This window comes from Dioscorea cayenensis, chromosome 8, assembly GCF_009730915.1.
Source record: "Dioscorea cayenensis subsp. rotundata cultivar TDr96_F1 chromosome 8, TDr96_F1_v2_PseudoChromosome.rev07_lg8_w22 25.fasta, whole genome shotgun sequence".
NCBI classification, from domain to species: Eukaryota; Viridiplantae; Streptophyta; class Magnoliopsida; order Dioscoreales; family Dioscoreaceae; genus Dioscorea; species Dioscorea cayenensis.
In genome coordinates, this window is record NC_052478.1 from 7932621 (window position 1) to 7960030 (window position 27410).

Sequence of the window (27410 nt, forward strand, 5' to 3'; positions counted from 1 at the left end):
TTTCAGATTAAAAATTATATGTTGTTTATTAAAGTTTTTATATGATAAGTGAAGCCTTAGTTTTTTAAGATGATGACTATTTTTTTAAGAATTAAAGTCATTAGTTATTAATTTTGATAAAGATGCATATATGATGTATTATCTATATTTATAAAAATAGTTTTAAGCATAATATTATATATGCATATCAGGTTTTAAAGAAATCAATTTATATTCAGAATTAATTCAAAAAACTATTATTGTGTGTGTATATATACAACATTTTTTTAATTTAAATAAATATAAATAAAAAATAAAAATTCTGTTCACACTTTATCTCTCATAAAAAAAATACCGGCAAAAGAATTAACATTAAATTTGTAGTAATTTAAGGTGCCTTTTCGAAAATGTTAAATTTAATAATTTCAGGGAGGTATTTGAAAAACGCCTCATCATATTAATAATTTAATATATATATATATATATATATATATATATATATATATATATATATATATATATATACAAACACAAAGCTTTGGCTTCGAAATCCTTCAGTTCCCTCCGAATCCTTCTCTCTCTCTACACTCTCTGCACTCCAATTCTCAATCTTTGATCCTCAAGACTCCAATTTGATCTATTTTCCATCAAGAATCAAGAAAAAAGATTTTTTTTTTTTTTTTTGATTCAATGAGGGATCCGGAGATGTGTAAACCTTGCAAGGTTTGTATGAACTACCCCACATTTAGGGAAGGGCCAATATGCGAGGTGTGCGGCTTTCCAACCTCCGGAGAGTTTCGCCGGACGCATGATGTCTCTAACATCCCGAATGTAAGCCTCTCAGTTCTTGATTGATTCTTTAGTCCATTTCAATGTGTTTGTATTGGAGGAATGTGGAGGAGAAGAAGAAAAGGAAGTCTCTTTCTTTTCTTTTTTGATTTCCCTCAATATAAGTGTTTTCTTTGTGTTTAGTGTTTGTGAGATGAAAATTGATTTTCTTGATGAGTTTTAGTGACAAATTTTGGTGAATTTGGGGCGAGATTGGCAAATCAATATAGATTGGTATTTTTTGAGATTAGGTTTTTATATAATGTATAGGAACTGATCTTTTTATTCAACTATGAAGCTTGTACTGCTGGATAAATTGATTGTCTAGTCTGAATTTCCATGGCAATTGGGTAGTCTGCTAGACACCTATCCACATTGTAAGACTATGAGTGTGTTTGGATTAGTGGGAAATTGAAAGTTATATGTGTTTTGAGTTTAAAGTTCATGAATCATGAGTATGAAAAGTTGTTTTCTTGATGCGTTTTAGTTGCAAATCTTTGTAGGTTTGGAAGGAGATTGGCGAGACAAGAAACCATTCTTTTGGATTAAGTTGTGTTCATTTAGTGACATAATGCTAGCTGATATTGTGTGTTGTGTTTTAGGACTGATGATAGAAAAGAAAAATAAAAAAGAAAAGAATATATTTCTACTTTACTACTTTTCTTAAAATTTGTAGTTAGGAGATACGGGATTTACCTTGCTTGTGATTTTTTTTCCTATATGATTTTTTAATGTGCTTGTAAAAAATTTTGTTATTGTGAATCTTAGCATTAGCAGTTTGTTGGTTGTGATGCAGAGATTGTTACTCAATTTCCAATTAAATGGTTAGGTTTCAAAGGCCTGCTTGGATTTTTTCAAAAATAAACAATTAATATCTGAAACCATTGAATTGTCTTGTGGAAAATAAAAAGTAAGAGTAGATAAAAGAAAATATGGTTTTGGTCTAGGAGATTGGTGCTTCGATGAAGAACACTTAAGAAAAACACATGTATTAAAGTTTCGTGACCAAAATTCCCCTATAAGAAAGGTTGTTCACACCATATCCTAATATAAAGTTAGTGTATCCTAATTTATCACTTTCATCTCCAATTTGTTTGGAAGCTTGATCCCAATCTCCTTAAATGCTCACCACCATGGGTCTCCTTAAAATTTTTTATAGTTAGTGAAATTTTGTTGTTAAATAACTCATTAATTATGTTTTTGAATTTGCTACTTTCTTCACTATTAAGGATGCTAAGGTTGTTTGGGCAAACTAGCTGGTTTGATAGAGCCGAAGTTTATCATACTGTTTTTGTCATATAAACTGTTCTCTTATTAGTGTTGTCCTTTTTACATGAACTCTGTTATTCATCACTCTTGAGATGGTATTTATAGAAATGGTTATTTTCATTCCACTTAGTGAAGTTATTAAATTTCAAGACAAAAATGTTAGTGCAAGTTGAAGTTTTTAGATGAGTTTTGACCACCAAATATGCACATGAAGATAATCTTGCCAGAATTAACTACAAAGTTCCTTCACCAGATAATATCTTGAAGATGAAGATAAGTTTCACCTTTATGATTCAATCCGAATTTCTTAGCATATATACCTTCTTATTTTACATTCATAAAGCAGTATTCTTCCCATTGCTGAAATATTTTCTCACCAGAAAATTCTTACATTTATATCTTGCTTGAAATTTTACTTCACTGCTGTTTTTTTTCCTCTTTTGGCATCATTTGTTCACTCAACACTTGGGTTACTAGCAAATATTTGAGAAATTGATTGAAATGTTCCACTTTTCTGCTGGAAACTAATATTTTGACTGAATTATTTCTGCTTGTTGGCCAACGTCTGCAGTCTGGAAAAAACATGCTCTGTGAGCATGATGCTAAAATTAGATCACCTCCATCAAATTCTTTACTGGCAAAGAGAAATATTGACTCTCAGGACATTAATGCTGCACCTTCCAAGAAGGTGAATATAGAATTACTATCACAGCAATATGATGCTAAATGTTTTTTTTTTTTTCTATCATTGAAATACTTCTTTACTAGTAAGTACCTGATAATTAAAACATGCACACACAATGAATTAACATTAAATTTTCAGTAATTTAAGGCGTATCTTGGAAAACGTTAAATTTCATAATTTCAGGGAGGTATATGAAAAGCACCACATCTATCTATCTATATATATTCACACACAAAGCTTTGGCTTTGAAATTTTTCGGTTCCCTCTGAAGCCTTCTCTCTCTACACTCCCTGCTCTCTAATTCTCAATCTTTGATCCTAGAGACTCCAATTTGATCTCTTTTCCATCAATAATCAAGAAAAAAAATTCATACATTTTCTGCTCTCCTCTGAAGCCTTGCAATGTTTATGGCGACCACCCCATGTTTAGTCAAGGACCAACGTTCGAGGAGTGCAGTTACTCAACCTCTGCCGACTGGACACAGGACGTCTCTAAGATCCCCAGTGTAAGCATTTGAGCTCTTGATTGATTCTTTAATTCATTTCAGTGTGTTCGTATTGGAGGAATATGGAGGAGAAGAGGAAAAGGAACTTCTTTTTTTTAGAAAAAAAAAATTTTCCCCCAACCCATGTGTTTTCTTTGAGTTTAAGGGTTAAGGCTCATGGGATGAAAATTGGCTTTCTTGATGAGTTTTAGTAGCAAATTTTGGTGATTTTTGGGTGAGATTGGCAAAACAATATGGGCATCTTTTGAGATTAGATTTTTTTTTCTCTTTTGGTCCTTAAGGAACTAATGTATCTATTAAACTGTCAATCTTGTGGTGCTGGATAAAATGGAGGTTGACAATTGGGTGCTCTCCTAGACTATCCACTATGTAAGATTATGAGTGTATTTGGATTAGAGGGAAACTGAAAATTATGTCTTTTTGAGTTTAGGGTTCATAAATATGAAAAGTTTTTTTCTTGATGAGTTCTAGTTGCAAATCTTTGTGGGTTTGGAGGAGATTGGCAAAACATGGAGCTATACTTTCATATTAAGTTTTATGTTCATTTAGTAACACAATGTTAGCTGATGTTGTGTGTTGTGTTTAGGCTGTTTTGACTGATGAGAGAAAAGAAAAGAAGAAGAAAACTTCAGTACTTATCTTCGAATTTGTAGTTAGGAGATATGGGATTTATCTTGCTTGTGATTTTTCCTTTTGACTTTTTGATGTGATGTATGACTTTAAAATTTTGTTATTGTAAGTTTTAGAATTAGCAGTTTGTTGGTTGCGATGCAGTGGTTGTGGCACAATTTTTTATTAAATGCTAGGGTTCAGAGGCCTGCTTGGTTTTATTTTTTTTTATTTTTTTTATTTTTTGTGTGAAATAAATACTTTACTTTTGAAACCAGTGTTTTTGGGGCAAGAAACATATTTGGATTGCCTTCTAGAAAGAAAGTTAAGGTACAAAAGAAAATATGGTTTTGGTACTTTAGTCAGAAGCTAGGGGATTGATGCTTCTATGAGAAAAACATTTCCAAGGGTGAAGAAAAGCACTTGCATTTTACTTTTATGACCAAAATTCCCCTATAAGAAATACAAAATTTAGTATATCCTAATTTGTGGCTTTCTTCTCCAGTTTGTTCAGAAGCCCGATTCTAATCTCCTTGACGGCTTGCCACCAGTGGTCTCCTTTGAATTTTGGATGGTTATTGAAATTTTTTTGTCAAATGTCATTAATTATGTTTTTAAATATGCTACTTTCTTCATCAGTAAAGATGTTAGGGTTTTTTAGCCTAACTAGCTTGTTTGAAAGATGGGAAGTTACCATACTATTTTCATCTTATAAGATGATTTCTTTTTAGTGTTGTACATTTTACATGAACACTGTTATTCATCACTATTGAGAAGGTGTTTATGGTAAATAGTTATTTTCTTTCCACTTTGTTAAGTTATTAAAATTCAAGACAATAAAGTTTGTACAAGTTGAAGTTGTTAGATGAATTTTGACCATTAACTATGTGCATGAAGATTATCTTGCCAAAATTTATTACAGAATTCTTTCACCGATCAAAATCTTGATGATAAAGATAGTTTTCAGTTTCATGATTCAATCTCAATTGCTTAAGCATATTTGCCTTCTTGTTTTGCATTCTCTAAGCATTTATCTTTCCATTACCGAAATATTTTCTCAGTAGAAGATTCTTACATATATATCTTGCTTGAAATTATAATTTGCTGCTGTTTTTTCTTTCTTTAGGAACCATGTGTTCACTCAGCACTTAGGTTATATCACTTTCAAACTATATCAGTAAGCAAATATCGGAGAAATTGATTGAATGAAATGTTCCTCTTTTCTGTGAGAAATTAATATTTTGACTGGATAATTCCTGCTTGTTGGCCAACCTCTGCAGTCTGGAATCACCATGCTCTGTGAGCATGATGCTAAAATTAGGTCACCTCCATCGAATTCTTTATTGGCAAAGAGAAAGATTGATTCTCAGGACATGAATGGTGCACCTTTTAAGAAGGTGAAAACAGAATATCTATAACAGCAATATTATGCTTAATGTTTTTTTTTCCCCTTCATTGAAATACTTATATACTAGTAAATGATAACTAAAACATGCATCCCAATCAGTCAAATGTTCAGGACACACAAGTCAAACACCTGAAGTGATTCTAAGCTATATTTTCCAATCAATGGTTCAACCTCAGCATCATCAAAAGCTTGTGCAACACCTGTCAATGAAATCATGAATTTACTTATGCCATGAAAGAGGTGATTTCACTTAAATTCTAATTGGAAGTTTAGATTCTGCAAATATTATTATCATTGACCTTAGCTAAAGTGTGTGTAAGATTCTTTTCTTTTATCATAGAATAAGTCACTATCGATGATATATATGTGCTACTCAAAATGTCTATGATCTGAAAAACATGAAATTTACATTCTCAGTTGAATTGTGACATCGGTATCAGTTTATGATTTCACTTTTCCTTTTTATGTATGAACATTAGGTGGATTGAAAGTATGATATTTTATTCCATCATAAACATTGAAATTTACATTCATTGATGAATATATGACTCTACTCTTAATATTTTTCTGTATGAACATATCAGGTCAATGAATTCGGTTTAAAGGTTGTCATTCACTGCTTTGTACAATTTGACTTGTACTTTCACCATACATACCACATGAAATTTACCGGTGTCAGTGCATTGACTTCCTACTCCTTTTTCTTTTTTCTCTGTATCAATATTAGTTCATCTAAGTTGATTCAAAGATTGTCATCTATTGGTTTTACATACAACATTTAGTTCTCATTTAAGCAATGAATTGCAAATTTGTTGTCAAGTTTATGCTAACTTGTCATTCTTATGTGAACATATTAGTTCATTGAAATTATTTCAAAGTATTATCATTGTCAATTGTTAATCTCTGTATACAGTTGGAATGGAGTTTGATATTTTTCTTGTACTATGCATTCACCATTGATAACAAGTTTGTTTGAGTGTATTTAAATTTACTTTGTTTATTTTGATGAATTTATTTATAAATCTCTATACCTTAAACTAACTTAAAATCTATATATTGGTGTATTTTAGCTTATGGTCCAATCCAACATAAAACAAAATCCTAGATTTATAACTATATTGTAACCAGATATATATCCATTGTTTTATTGATGTTTAAAAAATTAAATTGGCAATAAATAAAATGGAATTTCAAAAACATAGAAAATTTCACATTGCTCCGATGGTAGCATATTTGTGTTGCAAGTTGCAACATTTTATATATATATATATATATATATATATATATATATATATATATATATATATCAAGTTCTTTTTTATTTTAAGAGAAATTAGAATTCTTATATATATATATATATATATATATAGGCTAAACATCATCTGCGGACCTTCGTAGAATCGTCCGCAGATGATGTACAGTATTTTTTTATAGGATTAGATGACTGTGATTGATTCAGTTACTGTGCTGAGATTGATTGGAGGATTCAGATCAAAACACTGTGCATCCCACTTTTTACTGTGCTTATAAATAGTCATGCTGATATTCTGCTCAGCATAATGATGTACTGCTGGATTGAAATCCAATGGCCCATATCAATATTCACAGATTACGTTTTTGTGAACGTTGACGGAGGAAGGATGCATCCATATATATATATATATATATATATATATATATATATATATATATGTTAGCTTCTTGATCTTTATTGTTCTCTTTTTTTATAAAAAAAAATTCCAAATTAGTTTGCCAATTTGGAGTTGGAGATTTGTGGTGATCCGAATCTGTTACTATATATATTATGAACTCCTAAAATTTGCTTATTTATTTATTTATTTATTATTTTTTATTTTATTTAAAAATAAGGGATAAACAAATTCATCAAGGAATTTGCTTATTTATAATAATAATAATAATAATAATATAACACTTAAATTAATTAATGCGAGGAAACTAATTAACACAAAATCCTCTAATTCCAAACACTCAACAAATTTGGATTGGATAAAAACATAGAGAAGTGAGAGTACAAATGAAGATAAAAAGAAGAAAATACTACTGGATTTAAAAAGCTTGTTTCTAAATGGGCTTTTGCATTTCAAAAAATAGAAAATAATAAAAACGAAAAACAACAATAAAGGAGTAGATATTTACACAAGAACAAACAAAAAACAACAATAATAATAATAATAAGCATTAAGAAAATCATCATCATGAGCAAGCCTCCATCACTCCCATGTAACTCATGAAACTATCATCCTTTTTCCTTGAAAACTTGTGATCATTCTTCTCATCATCATTATTTTCATCATGAACATTATAGAAATATATGTCTGCCTCGTCAGGAAGCCTAAAGCTCACTCTCTTCTTGAAACTTCCATTAATGGAGATGCTATCTCTTGGAGCAGTACTAGATACCTTGAAAACATGAGAAGAAAGACAAACTCTAGAAGGAGAATGTTTCCTTGATTGATGACGTGATGGAGAACAATGGAGCCAATCTTCAAGAGTTGGTGAGAATCCTGGCTTCATCTTCATATACTTCTTGTTGTTATTGTTGTTCTTCTTGTTGTTTTCTCCCATGCATGCAGGTTTGAACATCTCCATTAATAGAGAAGTGATGGTTTTCTTCTGGTTTGATGATGAGCTTTGGCAAGTGCTTTGGTTTCCTCCCATTTACTTGGAAGTGTTGTTGAGAAGGTGTTTGAAGATTATTTGAAAAGTTGAGATTCAAGAGATTGTTTTGGCCTATATATACACACACACATAGGAGAATATTACATATACGCCCTTGTAAAATGGGTAAGAATGTGTGTATTATGCACACCCACATTTGTGTCTACATATATATATATATATATATATATATATAACAAGTGTATATATATGCATCGAAATGTAATGTGCAAACTATTGCTATTTGCTTATGGTCAAATTTTTAATCCATTTACTCTAAAGGGTAAGAATGTGTGTATTATGCACACCCACATTTGTGTCTACATATATATATATATATATATATATATAACAAGTGTATATATATGCATCGAAATGTAATGTGCAAACTATTGCTATTTGCTTATGGTCAAATTTTTAATCCATTTACTCTAAAAAAAAAATAATGAAATAAATAATAAAATGATTTGTATTGAAAATCTTAGCTGATTCTCTATGCGTTGGTGGAGATCCAGAATCAAATCTCTCCACTACCTCGCCTTTAGAAGCTCCTGACTCGAAAAAAGCTAAATTGGAGGAGCCATGTGGCAAGCTTAGAAGAAGCCTTGATTTCCTTTTCTCCAAAAGCTCACACACGTTATCCTAACTAGTGGTTTATCTATATTTGTTAAAAAATGATAATACTTTGTTGTCTCAGTATTTTTCTCTCTCTTCTCGGTTCTACTCTAGAAATGCTCGACTAGTCCCTCTACTTTTGAAAAACGTGCCCCACTTAGTCCCTCTAAGTGAGCACATTTTTTAAAGTAGAGGGGACTCCATGTAAAGCATTTTTAACTAAACAGACATTTTCAAAAGTAGAGGGACTAGTCGGGAGCATTTCTGAGTAGAGGGATCAAAAAAGAAGAGAGAGAAAAGTACAGGGACTATTTTGGTGATTATACCTAAAAAAAAAATGTTAAAACAATATAATTTGCAATAAATATGTGGATAAATTATAAATCTCCATATTTTTTAGGAGAATAAAATACTAACCCTCTTGTTGTACAAATAGTATGGACAACCAAAAAAAAATCCATATACGATACACTTGTTCTTATTATTAAAATTAAATTAAAATATTTTTTCCCCAAAATGGTCATTAGAGGCGGTAGAGAATCTTTGGTATCTTCTCTTTGGAATTTCAATGTCAACCAGAAGGTTGAAGTGCTTAGTTATTGGAAGGATAGAGTTTAAAGTGACACAGTGGATCTTTGTTAGTATACAAAATTGACAAATATTGTGGGTGAAAACAAAGGATAATGTTTAATGGGCAGGTGGGGATCTTCCAAGGAATGTGAACAATGAATGAGTTTCATTCTTATTTTGTCTGTTGACATGGATGCATTTCATCTTCCCTCGTTTGGTTTTATCAACCAAAAGGATTGTGTTTGGAGTCTTAGCTTTTGGTTAAAAAAATAACTTTGTATATATATATATAATTATATTATAGGTTACTAATACATCAACAAAAGTTAGAATTGTTTGCATTATCTTTGACAATTGTTACTAAAAAACCCAGAGACATATATATATATATATATATATATATATATATATATATATATATATATATATATATATATATATATATGAATGACACACACTAATAAAAGGCTAAATTTTATAAATAACTTTGAAAGCAAATAATTTTTACTTTGAGTTATCAATCATGTAAGTTATAATTTAAAGTTAAGACCTCGACAATCTAGCATAAAAAAAACTCCAATGGTTTACCATAAGCAACATTTAAATTAAAAAAAAAGGAAAAAAAATGCCGTACAACCATCTTGTTTCTATAACGCCCTTGCAATGCCCATCTTTGGAGTTATTTTGGGCATATTTTCAACCTTCAAAGTCTCCTAATCTATATGGACTATGTTTAAGCATTTTCGAGATTCAAGTTGAAATCCTGACACTGAGAGATTGCATATTCAATCATTAACTTCTCTCACCATTATTAATTAAAATTAAAATTATTATTATTATTTTCATCTGCAAACCCAAAAGTAAAAAAAAAATAGAGTTAAAAAACATCATCACGAGCATCAAACACAGTCTCAATTTCATGTACAGATCAATTACTACATCAGTAGATTCACGGCATGCGCCCCCCTAACAATGGGCTCGATTAGGGACTTTTTTTGAGGTTGCTTTAATGAACCCGGACTCAATTAGTGACTTTTGAGTCCGGGTTCATTAATGCAACCTCAAAAAGATGGCCCATTTGGCTATCATCTCCAAAAACCCCTGCTACTCTACATTCCTTTTTCTTATACCCCAATTATACTCTTATTCCACACCCACCTCTATCTAATCTCTAATCACCTAATCACTTCTTTTGGTTGGATTATTCCCCATTTTGAACTCTTGCAAACGCAATCATAACAAATGAACCAAATACCATACCACTCCAAAACCAAATGGACTTCATGTAAAATAACATTGTAATAATGGTGTTTTCCATTAATAATTGGGAAAGTTCAAAAATAAACCATGTGGTTTTTGAGTTTTGTAAATAAAAGAATGCGTAACATTTTTTACATTTTCATCCTTGTGGTTTGCCAGATTAGTAAAAACCGACAAAGCTGTCAACGATGTTAGTAGAAGCTGACATGGCAGGGTTAAAAGAGTCAAAATACATAAAAAATCATTTGATTATATCATTAAGAATGCTTTAATGAGGGAGTTAGTTTAATTATATCATTAAGAATGCTTTAATGAGGGAGTTAGTTTAATGAGAACTAGGCATTCTCCCCAGCTTCCTATCAGAGTTTTTAAAATTTTGTGAGGAGTTTTAAGGCAATATCATATATAAAATAATTTAATTAAACAACTCCTACCATAAAAACTATTTTATACTTTAGATTTCAAAAGTCTTATGGACATTTATTGCATAAATAATTAAGTGTGATTAATATTTTTCAATTATTTGTATTATAAGTAATATAAATAAAAACTTGAATGTTATAAAAAAAATTAAAATTGTTCCTTGAAACGCTTTCGGAGTAGATTATACATCTATTTAATAGTATGTATAAATGAGAGAGTTCATCTCTCGTCTCCTTCAGCACCACTTGGATTTTCACCCATTGTTCAGACAATAGTGGAGAGGATTTCTAGAGTTTGAACAAAGGGGGCAGTGGAGAGGGTTTCTAGGGTTCGGACAAAGGGGAAGTTCTCATCTAGATAGAGGTGCAAAGGGTTCTGATATGCATTGTGTGCTTGTTCAGTGCAGGTATTCCTATCAACTCTGTGAAAAATACTTAATGTATGTGAGAAGTATGATAGGGTTCTTAATTTGTAAATTTTTTAGACCAAATGATTGCATGCAAGAAGTAGAGTTTCAATTTAATTCTTCATAAGGTAAGTTAAATTTGTTAAATCGGTGTTTTATTTGTTTTAGTTTTTATTTGTTAAATCAATAGGACTTAATTAAACTGAAATTGTGAAAGCAATGTTGGAGTGTTGTTTAGGTTTTAATTTCTCCTTCTTATTTGTGAAAGCATTAAGAGATGTGTTTCAGTTTTAAATTCTTTGTTGGTTTCATTTTGATAATTTGTGTTTGTAATGTTTTATTTGTTTATCAACATTTTAAATTCTCCATGTCAAGTGATGATAGCATAAATGATTACTCAGAATTAAGCAATGCTAGTTAGATGTTTGAGGATTTGGAAGGAGATGAGGATGATATATTCAGACAAAGGTCAGGATATGATGCTTCTAATACTATAAACAAGGAAAGAACAACTGATTATGTTAAGGGAAAAAAACATGACTGAATATTTTATGGAAGAGTTCAATGAACCCCCACACTATGAAGATGACCTGCTTAGCTTGCAAGGGTCTGATGATGAAAATAGAAAAGTGTGTGCTGATTTCAATGAAGATGGTGATGTGAAAAATCCATAATTGGATTTAGGCATGAAATTTTCTGGTCCTCGGAGTTTTAGAGAAGCCCTAAGAGCATGGGCAATTGCAAGGGGTATTCATATAAACTATGTAAGAACAACAGGACAATGATTATCGCTGTGTGTGAGAATTCATGTGGCTTCAAAATTCATGCATCAACATACAAAGGCACTTCTGCAATACAGAACAAGTCATTCAAGGTAGACTGCAGTTGTCCCAAAAAAATTTAGGCCACATGGTGACTACAAAATACCTAGCAACTAGGTATCTTGAAGCATAAGATATGATCATGACTGGAATGCATCAACAATACAAAAAAAAAACGTTAGTAGGGAATATGGAGATGATGTGCACATGTCAAAATGCTACAGAGCTAAGAAGATTGCTTTGAAGGCATATTAGAAGATATGAAAAACAATACAAGAGGTTGTATGACTATTCATAGACCATTAAAACTACAAATCCAGGGAGTCTATTAAAAATTAAGACCAACTTATTTGTTCAAAATAAGGTTAATGAAAATTGTGGAAGGGCAGCTGAAGGTATACCAGTTTTGCCAAGGGAAATAGCTGTATTTCAGTATATGTACATGAGATTGGAGCCCAGAAGCTGACTTATTTTTTAGATTTAAGACCATTGATATGTTTAGATGGATGTTTTATGAAGACTACACTAGGAGGACATTTGTTATGTGCCATAACCAGAGATGGAAATAAAAACATGTTGCCCCTTTGCAATTGCATGTGTTGATGCTGAATGCAAAGAGTCTTGGTCATGGTTTCTTAGTATGTTGTGTGAAGATTTTGGGAGGCCAGAAGACAATAATTGGGTTTTAATGTCTAACCAACAAAAGGTTTGAATTAAGAAATGTTTGTTTTTAATGTGAGTTATATAAAATTATTACACCAATTGAAATCTATTTTGCTATGATTTACAGGGATCGATGCAAGCATTCAAGGAGTTGATGCCTGCAGTGGAGCATAGATTATGTGTGAAGCACATGTATGAGAACTTCAAACAAAAATTCAAGAGAAATGGGTATAATTAAGAAGTTGTTATAGGCAGTTGCATCTGCTGGGATTGAAATGCATTTTGAATTGCATATGGGAAGAATGAAGAAAATGGATGAAAATACCTATAGATGGTGTACGCAACATGATCCACACACTTGGGCAAGATGTTATTTCTCAACTCATACCAAGTCAGATGCTCTCCAGAACAACATATGTGAGTCTTTTAATTCTTATATTAAGAAGGCAAGGAGCTTCACAATTTTGAGAATGTTTGAATGGATTAGGAAGAAGTTAATGCAAAGGTTTTATGTGAAGTGAAGTGGCATGAAAAACTATAAGGGTAACATTTGCCCAACTATCAAGATGTGTTGGAAAAAAATAAGTTGCAAAGCAGAAATTGCTTCCGTACTTCTGCTAGTCAGGGAATTTATGAGGTTGATTTTTATAACATAACAATAGTTGTGAGATTGGAAAAAAGGACATGCACCTGTAGGATGTGGGAACTCACAGGGGTTCCATGCAAACATGTTATAGCTGCAATTTACAGTAATAGAGAGGAGCCAGAGTCATATGTGCATCAGTTCTTTAACAAGTCAACTCACTTGGAGGTGTATAGACATGCTATACAACCAGTCCCCAGCCAAGATGAATGGGAAAAAAATAGAATTACCAGACATTCACCCATAGATAGTGAAGAAACCCCCAGGTAGACCAAGAAGGAACGAAAACTCGCTTGAGCCACATAATCCACATAAGCTTGTAAGGGCTGATGGTGATGTTTTGTGTGGAAATTGTCACAAAACTAAACATAACATAAAAGGATGTAAGGCTGCCATCATAGGAGAAATACCATGGCAAAAGAGAGTAAGAATTCAGAAGACAAAGGAGGCAGGGACATCTATCCCATACAAGGTATATGTTATATTTCCCCATTATTTAGAAATTTATGTATACTTGTTGACCAGGTGGGTTTCTAATTTATGCTATGTTGTGTTTGCTTGCAGAGTCCTCCAAAAAAAAGAGCAAGACCCAGGAAAAATATAAATTTATGTGGAGTACATCCACAACCTGCAAAACATGTAAATATTTGCAACCTTTAATTTATTTCCTCTTCATGACATCATGTTTATCAGTGAAAATGATATATTTATACAGACTTGAGAGATTTTAATTTGTTGCACTTCCTTGCAGCCTACCATAAATAGAACTTCAATGTTAAGATCATATAATGCACATACTGCATCAAGTGTTCAGAAGATAATTCCACCAGCAAGAGCAAGCAATCTTCAGAGGGCAACTCAACATGCATGTCATGCAGTTCAGCTGAGGGAAGAATCAATTAATTTGCATAAGAGGAAGGCATCCTAGCTAATACTACTTTGTGTATAGAAATACTATATTGTGTTGTAATGAAGTTAAATGGCTCCAAGTCCATGTTTCTGTGTTGAAGTACTCTTGTATGTATTTTCAAATTACTTGAGTCTAATATAATTAACATCACTGTCGAAGTTCATTTGAATTGATTTTGTCTCTGTCGAATTATATGTGATCTTAAGATTTAGTTTTATAGTCATTCACACATGTGAGTATAATTAGCATTGTCCAAGTACGGGTGTTTAGTTTTTCCAATTGTTGAGCTTTTTCTAATTTTTACAAGCATATAATGCTAAAATTTCACATCTAGTACAACAACTGAAAACCATAAATGAAAACAAAAACTACAATCTCATTTGCCTTCTCTTACCATGTGCTAACTAATCAATTATTGAATTTATACTAACTCATTTGTCTTCTTTTTTTTTTTTTGCAAAAGATCCCCAGAGGAACTTATTGAAATAAAGAAGATAGGTACACAAGAGAAAAGACGAAGACAAAAGTAAAGCTAAAACAAGAAGAGAAAGCTAAGAGAACAACTCTAAAAGAAAAAAACCAAAATTTGTTAGCCATTTCATGATCCAGCGAGGAAGCTCTCGGCCAAGCAAAAATAGGGATAAAGAGTGCAGATTAGCACCATGCACAGCCAGCTTGGAGGTTGGGGTAATCCAGGAATGGGGAATGACATGAATATGTGGATTCCCAGCAGTTATAAGAAGTTGGCGAAGAATATCAATGCTGGGAGCAAGCCGTCAATCAAACGGGGACCGAAACAAGTTGATGACAGTTAGAAGTTCTTAATTGTTGATGAAGATATGTTGCACAGAGAGATTTGTTCAGTGTAATCTTAATGGCAATGATTAGAGCTTGAAGATCAACTGAAACAGTACTACTGGGAACAGAGAAGCAGCAACCCGCAAGGGAGACAGAATAATTAAAATTTGAAAGGAAGAACCCATTTCCACCTACCCATCAAGCCTGATTTCAGATCCCGGAAGAGAAAAAAAAGACCATCAAAGCTGAAAAAGTTGTTAAGAATGAGAAGCTTGCCAACAAGTGAAAGATTAGCCTGATACAAATCCTTTACATTAGCAAAATCTCTACAAGATATAAGGTTATAATTTGGCATGATACGCTTAAAAATGGCGCCACATCAGGCCTTCCAGAGAAACCAAGCTGTTGCAGCAATAATAGAGATGATAAACATAGAATAATTATAATCAGTGAGCCAAACCCCAGAGCAAAAACTGTAATACCCTGAACCTGTGGATAACTGTTGGAAAATATATTCATGATATTACTACAGCTGCAGTAAGATTTTTCTACAGAGTAATCCTGTTAAGAAACCCCAAGTGTAAAGAATAAGGACCTAAATGTAAAAGTTTACAAAAGATTTTGGGTTAAAGAGTAATAGAAAAAGGATTGATATGAAATGTTTCTAAAAACTAAGGACTGAAACGTAAGGCGGTAGGGACCTTTTTGAAATACTGTGTTAAACTTCAGGGATCATTGGATAGTTTGAAAGAACCTCTTGAGAATACTATTTCATAATTGAGGGACCATTGGTGAATTTTTCAGGGACTGTTTTGTAAGAAATTATATTTTGAGGGACTAAAAGTGAATTTCGGCTGAAAACATAAGTTGGAGAAAAATCTAGATTTTGATGGTTTGTTCATCATCTTCTTCTCCTCCATTTGCTACAGTAACCCGAGGGACTTGGAGATCGTCGGAGAGAGCTCGCCGGAGGAATAGTTTTACTTGGGCACCGAGATTAGGGTTTAGTTTGGTTAATTAAGTTGATGATGATGATGATTAAGGTGTTAATGATGATGGTTGGATTGAATTGGTTGAGTTAACCAAGTTGATTTGGATGGATCAAACCAAGTTATAATTGAATTGGTTGAGTTGAATTGATTTCGTTGAGTTGAATTGAATTAATTGAGTTGGGTTTAATCGAATGAGAATTTGATTTGGTTTAGTCAAGTTCACTTAAATGAAATGGATTTGGGTTTGGATGAGAATTGGAGTGGTTGGGTTTAATTGAATTGACTTTGGTCTAAGTTTGATCAAATCAAGTGTGGTTGGACTTGAATTGTTTGGTTAAATTGAGTGGGTTTAGACTGATATGGGCTTGGTTTGGGTGTTGGACTAAGAATTTGGGTTGAACCAATTCAAGGAAAATTTGGGTTCGGTTGAACCAAGCTGGTTCAATAGATTTTGTATAAGAATTGAATTGGTTCAAGACTGGTTGGTTTAATTAAACTTGGTTCAGTGGAATTGAGATTGGGTCAGCAGTGTTTAGCCTAAATTAAGTTAGTTCAAATGCAATTGGAGGCCGATTTAATTATGCAAGGTCGGGTTTTAATCGATTGGAGTGAGTGGACCAATTAGAGAGTCAAATATTGTTTTATTGTATTTTCTTTTGGGTTTAATTGTGATATTTATATTTGTTTTTATTATGTTATGTTGTTAGGTGTTGATTAGGCTTGGGAGGGAGTTCCAGGTCTAGCAAGAAACTCAAGGGAAACCAGGTGAGTTGATAGTAGCTATTATTTAAATTATTAGACAATTATTATTATTTTTGAAATAATTATTTAATTATTATTATTTTGGAAATAATTATTTAATGGCTAGTATTTTGGAAATGATGGTTTAATTATTTCATTTTATTATGTTTAATTGTGTATACTGTTGAAATATACTTATATTTATTATTATTTATTTTCCGTTGATGTGCCATGACGATCGTATTGATATACATGTTTTTGTATAATTATACGTATTTTCAAATAGTGAAAATACATGTATATATGATTTAATTATTTAGTTCATGTGTTTATTTTTTATGGTTACATATGCTTTGATTTGGAGTGATTTGTGAAACCATGTGAGCATATTAAAATGTTTTATCGGCATTGTTTGTGGAATTGGTTTTCATTCCTTGTATAGGAATGGTATCATAGATCTGGACTTTACTGATTTATGTATTGTTATACTTTTGGCATTGGCTTTGTGAAAAATAATGTTTATTTCTGAGATGTGAATGCTTGTCCTGGATAAGGATCTTGTGATATGATTTATACCGATTGTATGGTGACGGAGGGCAAAGGCCCGACTACTGCAGTAGTGGGTTCCCACGGGCCAGCCTTTAGAGGTGGCGTGGTGGACCTGAGTGTTGATTTGTCCAGATCAGGTGGGAGCGTAGAGCTCTGATTGGATGATACATCGGGATCCTGGGGTCACCACACGGGACTGATGGCCCAACGTCAAGGTTATGAAGACCTTGGCGGCTCCCAACCTAGTCGTGACGACGGCTAAGTCGGGGAGAGTTTTCAGGCTGTGGATTTGAGGATGGTTTTTATATTACTTGTTATTTTGAATTGTGATGAGGGGGCGAAACCCAGCTGTCACTCTTAGGATGGCAGTCTCTCACAACAATTTGGATTTTTGGAAAAATTGATTTAATGTTGATTTGTGATGAAATTAAGTTTCAAAAGCTCTAAAGTTGTATTTTATCAAAATTTTGGTCTTTGTGAAAGTTTTGAAATTATTTGTTAAAATTGATCTTTATATACTTTATATACACTACATTTACTTATTTAAAATTATTGAGCCACTATCGACCAACTGAATGTGTTGTAGCTGGAGGAGCAGGACCCTAGATTGTCTGATCGAGTTTAGAGCTAGTCAGGGTTAAGTCCAGGACTTCAGTGGGTCCTTTTTTTCTTTCTATTTATTGATGTCGTGATCTTGTAGCGGTTGTACCCGTAAATTAGAGTAATTATATTTGTTATATTTATGTATTTGAACCTGTAGTCGGTGTAAAGTTGTACATCGAAATTTGTAAGTCTGATTTTGTTTTAAAACAGGGTGTCAGTTTCTAGTTAAAAAGAAATTTTTAACTGATGGGTGCGACATTTACCTCGGTAGAAGGGGTGGGTGTGACAAAAACCATCTGGAAAGCAAAGGATCCTGCCAACTAGACTGATAACTTGATTCCAAACAAGTTGGGCTTTCTTACAATGCAACAACAAGTGCTCAACAGTCTCCAACATAAAACCACAAAAAATACAGTGGCCACTAGGACCCAATTTGAGAATAAATAAATATTCATAAGTGTTGAGTCTACCATGAAATGTTAACCAAAGGAAGTGGCGAACCCGGGGAGCAACCTGGAGTTCCCAAAGCTTGGCCCAACCAGGCCAAGCATCATCCGAGATCGAAGGGTGACTCGAATGAAGGTAAATGGACCTGGAAATTCGAATCCTAGAGACTCCTGGGTACCATACCCAGTAGTTACCAAAATCAAAATCGATAAATCCAAGAGAAAAGGAAAAAGTTGAGCATTGTCACCAAAAAGATAACGAAGACTTGACAATTCCAATCATTGCCACAAACCAGACCAGAAACTCTCATTTCATTAAAATCAGTCAATTGTTGAATCTCATTTGTCTTCTCTTACTATGTGTTATGGACAACACCCATTCTTTGATGAATTGATTTGCTCACAAACATGCTATTATCTCCTCCTTCTCTCTCTTTCTCCTACTCTTTCCCTTTTTTTTCAGGCTCTTTAAGGTATAAATGATCTTCTGAAGAACAAAGAGGAAGGAAATGAGATCAGGTGAAGCTATAAAGTTCTCCATGACTAGCCTATGTGTTTCCCTTCATCTGCTACTTGATTTGGCGTACCAACAGCTAATCTCACACCATAAATGAACTTCCCCTTTGTCCACTATTGTCGAACGATGGTTGACATTTGAGGAAGGGAAGAAGAGATGTGTTAACTCCCTCGTTAAATCATTCTTAATGATATAATCAAACTAACCAAATCAAAGTGGTGCCAACTCACACAAGACAATAATTTTTTTTTTATGTATTTTGACTCTTTTAACTCTACCACATCAGTCAGCTTCCACTAATGTCGTTGACAGTTTTGTCAATTTTTACTAATTTGGCAAACCACAAGAATGAAAATGTAAAACATTTTACACATTCCTTTATTTATAAAACTCAAAAACCTAAGGTTTTCAGACCCGGACCGGGCATCCACCCGGAGAAGGGTAGGGGTCAGTGGTCAAGGAGTTGAACCGGGGTCAATAATTTTTATTAAAAATAATAAAATTTTTAGTTATATATTAAAAAAACAAATATTGAAGAATAAAAAATAAAAAAATAAAAACATGATTTCTAAAAATTTAAGCAAGTATTTTACATAAATAAATATTGAAGTACACCATATTAAAAATGTGAAATACACCAAATAACATAATAATAAACTAATACAAAATTAATTGAAAAACATAAAAATATTCACAAGGAAATACACAACTAAGAAATTCATAAAAAAAAATAAAATAAAAATAAAAAGGGAGAATTGGTTATAAACCCCTCAAAAATTCTATAATTGTATATTTATCCTTCGAAAAAACAAAATTGTATATATACCCCTGAAAAATATAGGTAATTGTGAATATGCCCTTACTGTTAAATTCCGGTAATCAAATTTAATTAACTATAATTATAACTTGGATTAAAATATACAAAAGATCCAAACTAACCCTTGTACAACTTAAAAAAAAACTTTTCAAAGGTATATATGCAATGATATAATGGTAATTTTATATATTTGTTATTTATTAATAGATGGATTTTCAACTAATTTGAACCCCAAAAGTATATACGCAATTATATATATTATTCAAAGGTATGTATGCAATTAACTTTTATTCAGGGCAAATATGCAATTTCAAAATTTTTTAGGGGTACACCTACAAAAGCCCCAAATAAAAATATCCCTAGTCTCTCCCTTCTTTAGTTTTATAATTTTATAGTATAACCCCCAAACATTAGTATATTATAAAATAAAATAAGAATTAAAAAAAATTGTGCAAACCCGGGTTGATGACCCTACCGGATCACAGTTCCAATCGGCCAGGTTGCCGGTTCAAATCCGATTTTATATATTGAACCGAACCAGTTTTAAAACAGGGTCCAGATCAACCGATCCTGTTCGAAAACACTGCAAAAACCACATGATTTATTTTTAAATTTTTCCATTAATAATTTTCTTCAACCATAGCAATTGAAAAGGTATTCACATTGTCAATCAAATGGCCATGCAATATATCTAAATCTTGATTTTTTGAAATTCCTCATCTATATTTAGTTAATATGAATTATGATTTTAAATTGGTTCATCAGCACTTACAAACCAAGATGCAGATTCTAAATCTTGTTTTCCTTCCTTTCATTTCTTTGTGCTTTTTTCTTGTTTATATGAAAAAGAACCAAACTCGGGTATTTTTCACATCTTTGTCTCATTCTTGATAGATTTTTTTATAATGAACCGAGTGCACAACGTCCAGTATATCTCATGTACCCTTCATATTTATTTTTTCAGTTTATTATTTTAAGACGTAGCAAATTGCTTAAGCGTTTAATGTTTGTTTCTCATTCACATCAAATAATCAATGCATTATGTAATTTACCTTTTATTTCCCTCTATTAGAAAATATATATATATATATATATATATATATATATATATAACAAAAATATGAAGTTGAAAATCATTTGTAGAAAAAACAACATAATCGATCACCTATCAAACCCTCATCCTACCAAAAGTGTAGGGACTAATCAAGAGTAAATTTTTCAGGAGGCTACCAAACTTTGTTTTTTATTCAATTCGGTATTTGAACTTTAATTTGAATCAAAAAGGTTACCTAGCTTTAATTCTCTTTCACCGGCAGGCCACCCTAACAAAACCCTAACAAATCTGATCGTTCGATGCTGATGTGGCTGCTCAACTTACACAGTCAGCTATTTTAATCCTCATCAGCGTTCCACATCATCATCATCAACATTACACATAAAAGAGTTCCGGATCAACGGCTGAGATCCTCCTATTTGAAACCCTAAATCTCAGTGATTGGACGATCGAGCTTCACTGTTTCCAGATCCAACCAAAGCCACTCTGCCTCCTCTTCGACTTCTTTGACCTCACCGTCGGCTCCGGCCCAAGCAGCTTCCTCGCCGCGCTTCTCTTCACGTCTTGCCCCGACGGCTCCCCTCTAATCTTCACTAGCAAAGGTATGGGCATCATGAACTCCATCAATGATATCTTCCAGAAGCTCGCACAGAAGGCATCTCGCTTGGCTTGCTACAAAGACCTCCGTTCGTCTTGTTCTTCCCGGAGAGCTCGCCAAGAATTCCATGTCTGATGGCACCAAGGCTATCACCAAGTTTATCAGTTCTTAGATCTAGGGTTTCTTTCTTGATTTTCTAATATGTAATTTATAGAGTTTGCTAGGTTTTCTTCAATAGTTTGTAGGGATGGATTGTTGAATGAATGAATGAAAAGTTGAAATTCTAAACCAATAAATTGTGATGTTTGGCATTATTTTCTTTTTATCTGATTGAATTTATTCTCTAAACTTTGGGATTTTTTTTTTTTCTGTTTTCAAAGTAATTTCAACATTCTTGTTCTTGATTTTCAGGATCATTCTTTGATGATTTTTATCAGTCTGAACATCTAGTTCTCATTGTTATGCTTGTAATTGATTTTCAAGATCATTCTTTGATGAGCGCTTGGCACTGACCTACGCCGGAAGAGAGACAACCATCAATTCCACCGATCGACTATGCAATAGAGTAGACGGAGTATGGTGAAGTTCTTGATTGTCCGATCACTCCGGATCTATAGATTATGTGGAATATTAATGATGATGTGGAACGCTGATGAGGATTAAAATAGCTGACTATGTAAGTTGAGCCGCCACATCAGCATCGAATGATCAAATTTGTTAGGGTGACCTGCCGGTGAAAGAGAATTAAAACTAGGTAACCTTTTTGATTCAAATTAAAGTTTGGATACCCAATTAAATAAAAAGCAAAGTTTGGTAGCTTCCTGAAAAATTTACTCGACTAATCAATCAATACTTGATCCGGTGCAGTAGACAATCAATTCCCAACATTTTTCAAATTAAAAAAACTCATTTACAACTCAATCCTATTTTTACACAATAAATTTAAATTACAAAATAATTTTCGATATAACCATTAATATATAATAAAAACAATAAAAATAAAATGCCTTTAGTTTTATCATATCATGCCTCGGTTGTAATTCAGAAGAAAGAACACAAGAAACCCCACAGAAAATTAAAAATAAACACCAAAAACACAGTTTCATAAACCCTAAACATTTTCAAAAAAAAATTCCTAAAATTAGAAAAGAAAAAATAAAAATAAAAATAAAAATAAAACCGAGTTAAAAAACCTCCCTAAAGAGAGAAAAGAAAGGAAGAAAAATGGAAGTAAATGTGGGCATCGTGTGACGCAACCTGCAATGACGATGAACAGTTTGCCCGGACGATGCTCTTGAGATTTCGATTTGCGAGCAGGGCCTCTAAAAATGGTAAACACTTGAACCAACTCCTTCTTCTCCCCCTCCTCGCATTCATCAATCGACTCCAAAAACTAATAAAAAAAAAATCAGGCAAAAATTGCGACTTTACAAGAGCATCATCTACGATTAATGAGAGAATGTGGGAAGATCGGTAAGCGAGTCGCCGATTGATCCATAAAACAGCGAGCCGACCAGTGTTTCTTCCCAATTGATATGGCTGCAGCCGGATCCGGCGATTCGAGACCAGGGAAACTGGAAACCCTAATCTCGGTACATGCAGCCTTGATTACAAGAGCCATTTATTCTACTTCAATACTAAGACTAAAGATCAAAACTTTGAAACTCGAAAAGTACTCTTAACCCTAGAAATGGAGACGAAGAAAAGCCACTTCGAAAACCCTAGAAATGAAAATCACGGAGGGTAAGCTCTTCGGGCTCGATGTATTTATAATAGAGATGTAAACGATCTCCACCGTTCAATCAGCAACTTTCAATCCGACGGTTCTAGGTGTTTTAGAATGAGGGTGAGAATGAACGGCTAAGATCAAGATTCCAATCTTTAGAGCTTTAGATCGAGTTCCAAACCTGTTTTTGCATAAATACCCTTTAAAAAGTTTACATTTATATAAATACATGAGATGGTTTCCAGCCTGTTTTGCGTCAATACCCACCAAAAAGTCATATATACACACACACTAGTGTTTCTTTCTTGAGGTCACTGAAGTGATTTTCCAAGTTGCTTTGAATGTATAAATATAAAAATTTAGAATCCACAAATTCACCAACACAGTTGGTGGATTATGTAATAAATTTTGCACATAATGCAACAGATTATTAAATCATTAAAGAAGGGTTATTGTCAAGATGGTGACGATAAAACGGTCACCAATTAGTAATACTCATGAGGGTTTGCTTTACTTCTGATGAGAGGAACTCCGTCATCTCTCCATACAATACGATCCTCACACAATGCAGCAACTACTTCTGCATAAACATTATGCTCCTGAAAATGCAGGTGTTCATAAATGAGCAAGAACAGTGACTAATTTTTCTGCTTGCTTAGTCACACTGTCAGAAGGAGGAAAAAAAATACAAATGTATTACCTCATGAAGGACCCTTGCAGCTAATTGCTCAGGAGTGTCATTTGCGAGCACAGGCACAACTCTCTGGGCGAGGATGAGACCGGTGTCATAATGTTCATCAACAAAGTGGACTGTAGGGCCGGAAAACCTATAATAATATAAGAAGAGAGTTTTGAGAAATATAGTAATAACAAGAGAAATGAATCCAATCTACCGAGAAGAAGAAGAATTAAGAATAAGCAAGGCTTATTAGTTCTTTAAAATGACATCGCTGTGAAGCTGTTAGTCATATAAAAGCTCCATTACCTTCAAGCAAAATGTTTATTTGTTAGTGAATGCAAACCTGTAACTCGTTATGCTATTTGTGTTTTACAATTCCCACCTGTTTGAGCATCTAGAGACAATTGCAATCAGAAACTTTTTCTTCACCAAAGAAAGCAAGAAAATTATCTATTGGATATGGTGTACAATGAGCATTGGTGATAAACATGCAAGTGCAGTAACTATATATGGCAAGAAACATGATAATGTTCCTCTTCCACAAACTCATGCATTTATCAAATATTGTGAAGATGATGGAGACATGTTGCAGTACCTAGCACCAGAAGCGATGACAGCTCTATGCACTTTCATACCATAAAATCCTTTGCCACCAAATGCTGGAAGAAGAGAAGGATGGATATTTAATATACACTTTGGGTATGCCTGAACTAGTTCAGTGGGTATAAGTTTCAAGTAACCAGCAAGTAGAAGAAAGTCAACTTCAAATGTCCTGCCGAATAGATAAGCAACAGTTAAAGGAATAACAATTGATTACATTAGGAAGAATTAATTTTCCAATTCAATTAACTGAATTAAGTAAACAATAAAATACAAAATTTCTTTCCAAACAACAGAGGATTGGTCATATAAGCAATGAATTATGGAGCAAAAGAATAAAAAGAAATCCCCCTTATTCTTGATTCTGTTTTAGCGTACACAATCATGCTCAAGATTAAGTCATTTTCAACTCACTTCTGATTTTTACAGACCAATCAGACATTGTTTTTTTTAAGGCTAATGCAATATAATATAAAAACTCTTACATTAGATATTATAGACATCTAAGTCTCATAATTTACATCAAAAACAAAAAAAAAAAGGTTCTAAATACAACAATGGGGAAGAATTTGCTGCATACAAATGGGGTCTGATCATTGATGACCTGAGTGCATGGACAGGGCTAACGAAATAGCTCTTTGAAAGGATTCTAGATCCATTCTAGCACTGATAGCAATTTGAAAAAGAAAATGTATTTATAGCATAAGTACATGTGGATGGCCATGCAGAATGCTAACCTTAGAGCATTTATTAGATCAATTGATGATAAACCCTCAGGACAATTTTTGGACCTAGGGAACAACAAAACGGGGATGCCTTTATCTCTGGCATATTCAGCACCTCCACAACCTGTAATTTAGATATGAAAACAGCACATTAGAAAGAATTCGACTAGTGAAAAATTACAAAAAAAAGCATTAAAATGATAAACAGAGCTATTAAGTTGTACCTTTACAAGAATATTATACAATTTAATACAATATTCCATGAAAGTTAATACTCACATTTTCCCTTGAGCTTTATGGATTAGCTAAAAATTATAGCAAAATATCCAGAAAAGACTCAAACTCAATATGCATGTCAAAGTATTGTAACTTGCATAGGACAGATAAACCTAAACAGGAACATAAACTTGCATGATGGCATCATTTGCCAACAAGAGCCTTTCAACTTCTTAGAATAGCTATTACAATGTTAAGGTAAATAAGCACTCACTAGCTTTATCTGTGACCAAAACTGAGACATCTCCATGAATCAATCCCCTGCTAGAAGCATCATGAATTGCCTGAAAATTTGAACCACCACCGGAGACAAAAATCCCAAGCTTTTTCCTTCTGAGCTCTTTTACAGTGTCATTCTCAATTTGGGGGCCCTCAACATGAGAAGCATTGCTTCTGCATTGGAACAGATTTATACTGTTCCAAGTATTTCGCAAAGCTAGATTATTAGCCGAGCATGTCTTACAAAAGATCACTTTATGATTGGGGAAGGAACAATTAAACTGCGAAGCTAATGTTTGTCTCTGCCGCAAGTCAATTATCTCCCCAGAATTTAAAGATGGCTTATATGCAATAGCAGAAGAAAGAGATTCCATTAAGGTATTTAATGGTCCTCTTATTCACCAATAAATAAAGAACCTGGCATAAAAAAAAAAGATTGAAATAAGAGGATCAAAATTGAATGCTCTTGTAAATTATCACCACAAACATACCATATAACTAACGTCCTTTTCCTCGACATTTACACTTATATTTCACAACTAGCAAGGAACTAAAGTCACCAAGTATAACAAAAACAAAATATTAAACATATGGGCAATAACCCAGCATTTGTCATCACTCCAGTAGTTCACCAAATTATTTCTTGCACAACAACTATGAACAGAAAAGAAGTCAAGGCCGAACTTCCTGCAATTTAGCCAGATCAATAGGCAGATTCTTTTTAAACCAGCTAGTTATAAGCTCAAGTTAGCTTATTGCGAGGAATAATTAAGTACTGTTGGGTGATATAATTTATCTACAAGGAAAATCAGCCAGGAAAACACAAAGAGATAGAGCTTGATCACATCATATGAATAAAAATCCTCAATAAAAGTCAGTATATGAAATAACAAAGGATATTGAGAAACTGTGAGTACAGTGTGAAAAGAATTAAACACAAAGAAATAAGTTCCTAGAGAGATCATTCAATCATGCCAAAAATAAAGATGAACACTTTCACAACAAACATCCAATATGTTAACATAAAAGGCCATGAAGCGCAAAAATTAGTAGTAATTATACACTGTTAGTAAGTGCTCAAAATGCTATTCAGATGTGACCAAATATACATACATACATATATATATATATATATATATATATATATATATATATATATATATATATATATATATATATCACTTGAACAAAAGCACAAGAGAAATAAAGATGCTAAAGAAATTCTAAATTCATTAATTCAATATGCATATTCCAAACCCTAAACCCTAAACCCCATAACAATTGAGCTCCCCAAAAATTCAAAATAGAAAAACAACTGACGCGCGCCAAAGGATTCTCAGCAAAATTCATTACTTTCCTCAAATCCTCATACTAAATCATCAAACAAAATACAGAAGAATGCTAAACCAAATCAAAAACCAATTTTTTTTCGCAAAACCCAAATAACAAGTATAAAATGAAAGCCAAAAACACAAAATTGAGACAATAGATCACCGAAATAAAATAAAAATTCCAAAAAAGAAAATCATATATATATATATATATATAAAGAAATTCCCTGCCTGCTTTCTCTTACCTTGAGATTATCTTTACCAAAAAGCTTCAATCCAGATTCCACTTCCTCTCCTCCTCCTCCTCCTCTTCCCACCCTTTCGAGGTGGCGACGAGTACTCAGACGCCGGCCGGCGAACTTCGGCAGTCACAACACCCGATCGAAAGCCGAGCGAGAGGGGTTTTAATTAAGATGCTCACTCAAAAGGAAACCCCCTTAACGAATTTTAATTTACAATAGAATCC

The 27410-nt window shown here is 32.9% G+C and overlaps 2 protein-coding genes and 1 non-coding gene across 5 annotated transcripts; 1 reads left to right on the forward strand and 2 right to left on the reverse strand.

The window, feature by feature from the left end:
- Positions 1–524: 524 nt before the first annotated feature.
- On the forward strand, positions 525–6065 carry LOC120266673. 3 transcript variants are annotated; one of them, XR_005538227.1, is made up of 7 exons: positions 525–810; positions 2648–2764; positions 3156–3266; positions 5002–5052; positions 5156–5272; positions 5383–5523; positions 5868–6065. XR_005538227.1 is itself a non-coding variant. In XM_039274311.1 (6 exons), exons 1-6 carry the CDS (start codon positions 670–672, stop codon positions 5419–5421), a joined length of 576 nt encoding a protein of 191 aa, XP_039130245.1. In that variant the 5' UTR covers positions 525–669; the 3' UTR covers positions 5422–5852. The 3 variants fall into 3 exon arrangements, 1 of the variants encoding a protein (XP_039130245.1); XR_005538228.1 differs by lacking the exon at positions 3156–3266; XM_039274311.1 differs by lacking the exon at positions 5868–6065 and having other exon boundaries at positions 5383–5852.
- A 16780-nt stretch (positions 6066–22845) lies between these two features.
- Positions 22846–22936, reverse strand: LOC120268167. Its single transcript, XR_005538836.1, has one exon. It is a non-coding gene; the product is annotated as a small nucleolar RNA snoR109 (small nucleolar RNA).
- A 457-nt stretch (positions 22937–23393) lies between these two features.
- Positions 23394–27410, reverse strand: LOC120266384 (phosphoribosylglycinamide formyltransferase, chloroplastic-like). The gene is made up of 6 exons (XM_039274007.1): positions 27190–27410; positions 25609–26030; positions 25131–25242; positions 24389–24565; positions 23815–23941; positions 23394–23713 (listed from the first exon to the last, which is right to left on the reverse strand). Exons 2-6 carry the CDS (start codon positions 25985–25987, stop codon positions 23600–23602), a joined length of 909 nt encoding a protein of 302 aa, XP_039129941.1. The 5' UTR covers positions 25988–26030; positions 27190–27410; the 3' UTR covers positions 23394–23599.

Excerpts from the sequence above, each read along its gene's own strand:
- LOC120266673 (XM_039274311.1), top strand. The coding sequence starts at position 670 with ATGAGGGATCCGGAGATGTGTAAACCTTGCAAGGTTTGTATGAACTAC. Across the intron at positions 2,765-3,155 it reads ATGCTGCACCTTCCAAGAAG|CCTTGCAATGTTTATGGCGA; the intron begins GTGAATATAGAA and ends TCTCCTCTGAAG. Across the intron at positions 5,053-5,155 it reads ATCACTTTCAAACTATATCA|TCTGGAATCACCATGCTCTG; the intron begins GTAAGCAAATAT and ends CAACCTCTGCAG.
- LOC120266384 (XM_039274007.1), bottom strand. The coding sequence starts at position 25,987 with ATGGAATCTCTTTCTTCTGCTATTGCATATAAGCCATCTTTAAATTCT. Across the intron at positions 23,942-24,388 it reads GTCATCGCTTCTGGTGCTAG|GTTTTCCGGCCCTACAGTCC; the intron begins GTACTGCAACAT and ends ATATTATTATAG. Across the intron at positions 23,714-23,814 it reads CTGCAAGGGTCCTTCATGAG|GAGCATAATGTTTATGCAGA; the intron begins GTAATACATTTG and ends CTGCATTTTCAG.